Source organism: Amphiprion ocellaris, chromosome 21, assembly GCF_022539595.1.
Source record: "Amphiprion ocellaris isolate individual 3 ecotype Okinawa chromosome 21, ASM2253959v1, whole genome shotgun sequence".
NCBI lineage: Eukaryota > Metazoa > Chordata > Actinopteri > Pomacentridae > Amphiprion > Amphiprion ocellaris.
Genome location: NC_072786.1, coordinates 18,419,897 through 18,426,980, shown reverse-complemented (window position 1 = coordinate 18,426,980; position 7,084 = coordinate 18,419,897). Strand labels below are relative to the sequence as shown.

At 39.7% G+C, this 7,084-nt stretch overlaps 1 protein-coding gene across 5 annotated transcripts in view; it reads left to right on the top strand.

Annotated features, from left to right (window-relative positions):
* tmtc1 (transmembrane O-mannosyltransferase targeting cadherins 1) overlaps window positions 1–7,084 on the top strand; it is a 277,652-nt gene that overhangs the window by 64,917 nt on the left and 205,651 nt on the right. For all 5 annotated transcript variants that reach the window (XM_055006524.1, XM_055006521.1, XM_055006522.1 and 2 more), the window contains exon 4: window positions 375–551. In XM_055006524.1, the coding sequence (XP_054862499.1) occupies window positions 375–551 (177 nt within the window). The remainder of the gene's footprint in view (window positions 1–374; window positions 552–7,084) is intronic.

The following is a 7,084-nucleotide window of genomic DNA, read 5'->3' as shown; positions in this document are numbered from 1 at the left end:
TTATAGTTGTCATCGTGTTGGATGCAGGAGAAATGGACAGGTGTAAAGACCTGACTGAATCTGACAAAGCTCAAGTGGTTATGGTCTGATGTCTTGCTAGGCAGTAGTTCAAGGAGGGACAGGTGTTGGGTAACTTCCTGTACTTGAAGGACCTGCTGCTGATGTCTTGATGTGTCTTATTTGTAGTCAATGAATGATGACAATTATCCTAATGTAACAAGTCATTTCCTTTATTTTAGTCATTCTATAACATCACTGCTATATTAAATCAATAGTAAATGTCTTGTGTTATCTTTGGGCTGGTAATTTTGCTAACGCTAACCTGTAATCTTACATGATAAAACATCTTGATTCCCTCTCCTCTCTCCTGTCAGGAGTGTGGGTGAGTGTGACTCTGAGGACTCTCTGCCCTCCACTGTATCGACTTGGTCTCTGCTCATCAGTTTGCTGCTGGGCACCTGTGCCATGCTGGTCAAGGAGACGGGCATCACCGTGTTTGGAGTGTGCTTGCTCTATGACGCCCTGGTGTTCTGCCGCAAGCCTATCATCTAGTAAGCACACAGGCTTTTGCTTTATGCTTATTTTTTATCTTATCTTGATTTATGCAGGTGATAGTTGGCTGAGCATGCGCACAATTTTTCAGCGATGCTTGGCTATATGTTGACACAACCAAACTCGTTTACATCTGGGAGTTACCCACTGCAACCACAGACAATTTATCTAGACGACACAGTAGCTTCTTCTGCCGCGTTGTGCACAAAGAACTGGAATAAGCAGAACTCTGTCTATAGGTGTGTTCTTTAAAGAAAACATGGATGGCCAGGCAACATGCATTCCTTGTATTTTTCTTCATGGGGTTCAAATTACACTCAGGCATCACAGAATAGCACAATTATAACAAAACACAGCAATAAAAGAAGTGCTGAGAGAGTTCGCATTGAAAGGTTTGTATATAGTTCATGGTTGAGGCCATTATTTTATTTATAATTTTGTCACTGGTAAAAAAAAAAACTCCAATTTACATGGATTTATGGATCATCTTGCATGAACTGCACACTTCGAATCTCAGCAAAGTTCCTCATTTACTTTTTTCTGCTGTGGCCACTGAAGGGTCAGCTGGTCCTTCTTGGATCGTTGTGTTGGAAAGTCCAAGTGTGTGCCATGTGTACTGTCTAAGCTGATGAATGAATGATGAATGTACATAGATTTCCAGTATTCTCTGATAACATGTTGCATTCCATCAGTTTTGATTGAATTCCCCATGCTCCTGGAGTTCACGCATCCCCACACAACAGCAGACATTCACCCTCATATGTTACGGTTGTGAGGTCATATTTTCCGTCATTGGCTCTGTTGGCTCCTCACCAAACAGCATACATGGTTACAGTCTTAAGACCTACATGGAGACACAATCTCAAACTACAAGTCTTGACTGGAAACCTGCCTCAAAAGGCTTAAAAAGTGCAAAACAAAATGTTCAGGCAATCTAAAACATGAGCAATCCACAAAGGTGTAGACCGTCCCATGCATCTTTTGATCTAACAGAAATACCTACAGGGCACAAACATTCACTTGGACTGAAGGATGATCCAATTAGAATTTAGTGGTCAAAAATGACTGTGATTTCAAAAAACATGTTTTAATCCAAAACCTAAAAAACCTTATCCAAAACCTTGTGTGTACATTTTAAATGTAATTTCTACATTGAAAATGTACACATAAATGTCTTCAACAATATAATGAGTTGATGACATTTTACATCCAAAAAACATCTAATTTCACCTTCATTTTTGTATCATACTGTCTTATCTGATTATTATTCAACATCAAGAACAGAAGGAGAGATCATGACCATGTATCACATTTGGTCAGATTCTGAACTGGTGACTCTAATCTTGCTGTCCACCTTGAAACCATGCTGATTGTATAGATCATCTGTGCTGCTGGGTCGAAAATGTGTGAAGTGTGCACATTTTAGAACTTGTAGCTTCCTGCTGCAACATCCATATTTTAACCATTGTCTACTGTCATGGCTATAGCTTTGCATTTATTCAGAATTAACTGTAGGTTTGATTGATTAGGTTATTAGCCAACTTAGCTGCACAGAATACAAGTATCAAGACAGCAAAATGCAGTTTAGCATCTAACCAGAAGTGCAAAAGAAGAAGTGAAAGTGCGTTATATGCAGTATTAGAATATACATACTGTATAACTGCATATGCAGAACATGATACAGCACAGAATGAACAAAGTATATAAATAGAATAAGCTGTAGATAATATAAAGATAGATGAATGTAGATATTAAGGTGGGGATAAGTTATCAATAATATCTTTGTTTTGACTTTTCCTGTAGCACACAGGGTGAAGTGAGGATAGAGTATTCTGACAGGGCAGGTTCAGGAACATCTGATAAATCTTCTGGAACATGCTGAACACCACAGATTGCAGTGATGTAACAATGTTCTAGTGTCAGAGGAGGATGTTTCCTTCATTGGTAGATAGTGAATGCAGACAACTGACTGTTCTTTCTCAGCGTGCGTCTGTATGGTTTTACACAGATACCATTATCTGTGTTACACGTTATTGTGTATTGTTTCTCCATTCCTTGCTCTGTCCTTTTAAAAAAAAAGAAGCCTACAGTGATAATGGAGGACAGATGCCTGGAGAGCAGGGAGCTTCAGATAAAACACACTCCATCTAAACAGAGGCCAACCTGTTCTTGTCTCCTCATCATTCCCAATGCTCCTCTTCCTCTTATTTAATGTGCCATAGTAGTGTTTTGTATGTTTTAGCCCATTACCTACAACTCACATATATTTTACATTACACCTGGCCATTTTCCAAAGTACACATCAGTTTATAGATGGATTATTTTACCTTCCAGGCAGCTTTTGATTTCGGTTCATTTCAGACTGCTGTGAAAAATCAACCTGCAGAGATGTGAGACTCGCTGCAGATAAATAATCCATCAAAGACAACATTATAAGGGAATTTTTGTGCTTCCACAAGTGCAGAACAGTACATTACAGAACACACTCTAGGATTTCCACATTTCCTGCTGTTACATACAAGCAGATCTTTATCAGGCATATCGGGCAAACAGAGTGAAAGAACCCTGAGCTACACAGTAATTTGCAGTGTGGAACACAATGTTGTATACTTGATAGTTATCCTTAACTCCTAAAGTCCTGAGCTATTTGTTGAAATTTCCACCTGAAAAATCTTCTCTGTATTCAGTCAGTAACAGCTCCACTGTTGTAAGGTCAAAATGAACAACCTCGGGCTCTATGGATGACAGAAACTCAGAAGAACTTTGCCTTACAACAAGTGTCTGTCCCCCACTTAAAAAGACATTTTGACATCTGCCCAATCTAAACTGTAAATTAGAGTTTAAATACCAGCCTTACAGCAATGAGTCAGTGAACACTAATTCTGTTGAACCCACCTACATACAACTCTACACACCAGCACGGACTTAAGTGTGCTAAAATATTATCTTTATGTGAGCCCTTACACAGCAGTGTCAACTGATATTTATTTTTTCAGGGCAGATATTGATACAAATTCAAAGAGACAGATAATTGATATTTTGAACAGATTTACATTTTGCAATAAAAATGTAAATCTTTGTGTTAAAATTAAAAATAGCACAAACTCCTACACAAACGCACAAGTGTTCTATCTGCAGAATTGCTGTCTTCCAATGTCCAGATTATATGCATGGAGCTTATGTGCCAGCAGACAGCCAGTATATTCTAACTAAACAATGTGCTACCTTCTTAGTCTTGCTAGCAAGGCGCAGTAGATGGCTGTCTGTAGGTCAGTCCACCGATTTGGCCCAGACTGAAATATCTCAACATTTCCATGAGCTTGTAAATTTGCAGTGCTTCTAGTATATTAGCAGTGAACCTGACATCGGTTGCACACTGAAAAACCTTTCTGTTTAGCTGACATCAAATGCTGGATTATGAGGAACTTCTTTCAGCTCAATGAAAACAAAACAGAAGTAATTATATTTTGCCAGCTCTGTCCTTTGCTGAAACAGTGTCTTGGTTCCTTGTCTACAAATGATCAAAATGTAGTTAATAGATCTGTTTTCTCAGACTCATCTTTAAATTTTAGCAAGTTGTGAAGGGTAGCTTTTATCAGCTTTGAATCATCACCAAATTGTAGCCATTTTTATCTAAAAAGAACCTGGAGACAGTTAGCCATTCTTTTATCACCTCTCTACTGTATGTGAGAGTGACCCAGCCCAACCTTTTTTTGACTACAAATAGAAAGCAGCTGCTACAAAGAAAACATGGCATACCTCTCCAATTCTAAAACACAAAACTGAATTTAAAATTATACTTTCTGATTTTAAAACTCTCAGTGGATTAGCTCCACAATACATTCCTGATCTGTTAATTCCACTCTCTGCCCAGTTCACTGAGGTCAACCTCCTAACTACCCCACTCAGTCCCCTACATTTATACCTTTAAACCAAAGGGGAACAGAAATGGTTTGTTGTTACCCTCAGGTTCTGCAGTGGTCCCCACTTCAATCAGATGCATCTTCACCCCTCATCTGTGTGGCATTGTAAATCACACTGGCACAACAATGACTACATGCAATCAGGCTACAGAAAGCCAAGTGTGGGACATCTTTATATTTCTTTAACATGTGTGTGTTTTCTGCGATATTGTTGTATGTATGTGCTGCAAAAGTGGAGGCAAAGGGATACTGTGTATAGCGTACTAAGGAGCAGAACATTCCAGAGCAATACACAGAGATCCAAAGACCCTTTCCTAAAGCTGTAAATTTGATAAGACACCATTTCAGAAGACAGCTCACCCTAAATTCACATCCAAATAGAACATCTGCTGATTGGATGTTTACTAATAAAGGACCACTAACTGCTCTCTGGGAGACAACAGGAGGCCTTCTACCTCCACCAGAATCTGATAAGGGTCATAAAGTGTCAACTGTGAGGAAAACCACCTCTGCAGAAGCGGATTGGCATTCTGACCTTCTGATCTCCCTACCAAACTCACAGAACTTGGTATGCAGGAATGGATTGAACAGTTCAGAACAGAATATTATAAGAACATTAAATTATCAGAACATTAAAGAAATGCAGCATCACCGAAGTGCTGATCTGGACTCAGTCTCTGATACCAGGTTGATCAGGCTAGTATGGAAGAAGAACCCATCCAATCTGAAGTGTTTATGGAGAAGAACAAACAAGACACCAACACCCCCCCTTCTCTCTGTCACAGACCACAGCCATAAAGGCAGAGAGAGATTTTTTACTCAAAGCATATATACTTCCTATGTCTTATTGTTCTTATTATTGAATGTATATGCTTGTGTTTTAGCTATGTTATAAATGTGCCTTCATGTGGCCTAAAGTCTACAATCTGTAAGTTTATTCATATGTTTACGCCTTTTATTATTATCTCAGGAACCATATGAGATAAACATATTGTGTTTGGTGTCATTCTAATCACTTATTCTGTGTTATTTCTGAACTGTGATCATCATAAATGTTGAACAATTGGATCTGTACATTTAGGAAAGGAACTAAATGTAAGTTGTAAAGGTATTTGGCTTCTGACCTCTCCTGAACAGTGATTCTAAACACCATCCCTTAGGTAGAAGACATCTGTGACTGATCAGATGCTGATTTGAATATGGCTCCAAAACATAAAGAGGAGAGGAAAGTCACTGGAATGCAATGGAGGGCTTGGCTTTATGAAGAATGCAAGGTTTTTTAAGAAATTCAACTTGAGCTTGTAAGAAGTGGCTTGTAACAAAGGGGCTTGAAGAAAAATGGGTTCTTAGGAGAATGCAACTGGGCTTAGGAATACTGAAGAACTACAATAGCACACATATTTTCTTGATAACTATGAGATTTGACTCTTAGTGTTATTACTTTGGCACACCTTTGCAAAGCAAACCTGCCAAAGTTCTCCTTGTCTCTGTGTTCCTGAACCAACTCATCCAGCAGATCATCACAGCTTCACATCCTGTAGCAGCCTCGCTCTCACTACTACAAAGGCTACGCAAGTATCATTTTCCTTCTGCTAAACAAGTGAATTCACAAATTACAACTGGTTTTCCAATTTGTCAAAGCAATTCTGAATTCGTCACCTTAGTACACAGTTGAACAAAATGATGTGTCATCAATTCACAGTGCAGAAATAAAGTAAAACTATAAAAAACGAATAAATATAAAGTAAAATAAATACAAGATAAAAAAGACTCAACTAAAAAAGGAAACAAGCATACATCAGACAATCATACTCGCTACTAGGGGTGATAATGGATGAGATTTATCAAATAGTGGGGCGCGCCCCCCTAGGGGGGCGCAGAGGCATGTCAAGGAGTTCGCGGGCGACTGGGAGGAAAAAGTCCGTCTACATGGAACTAATTAGCTGAACTATTGTTTTAACGTCGGCCTGTTTTTCGTAGCATACAGCAATACTGAAATTGCGCTGGCCCATAGACAGTATATGCGCTATATATATGTATATACTGTATGTATATATATATATAAATGAGAACCACTGGATTAATGTGACTGCAGTTTTGAGTTTGGAGGTGATGGGTGTGTGTTCAGGTCTACATGTGTTGTAGCTGCAGGGTGTTCAGCAGTTTGACTGCCTATGGGAAGAAGCTGCTGCAGAACCTTGATGTGCAGGTTCTGATGCTGCACAGTCTTTTGCCTGATGGGAGGGAAACAAACACACACTGTGAGGGGTGGGAGGGTTCCTTCATGATGAAGGTGGCCCTGCGTATGCTGCGTTCCTGATAGATGTCCTGGAGAGCCGGGAGGGAGGCACCGATAATCTTCTCTGCTGTCTTGACCACACATTGCAGAGATCTGTGCAGTTTGCAAACCACGTGGTGAAACAGCCAGTCAGGATGCTTTCCACAGTGGCCCTGTAGAAGGTGGTCAGGATAGGAGTTGGAAAGCTGGCTCTCTTCAGTCTCCTCAGGAAGTAAAGGCGTTGTTGTGTTTTCTTCACTGTGGCGTTGGTGTGGAGAGACCAGCTGAGGTCATCTGTGATGTGCACCCCCAGGAATTTAGTGCTCTTGAC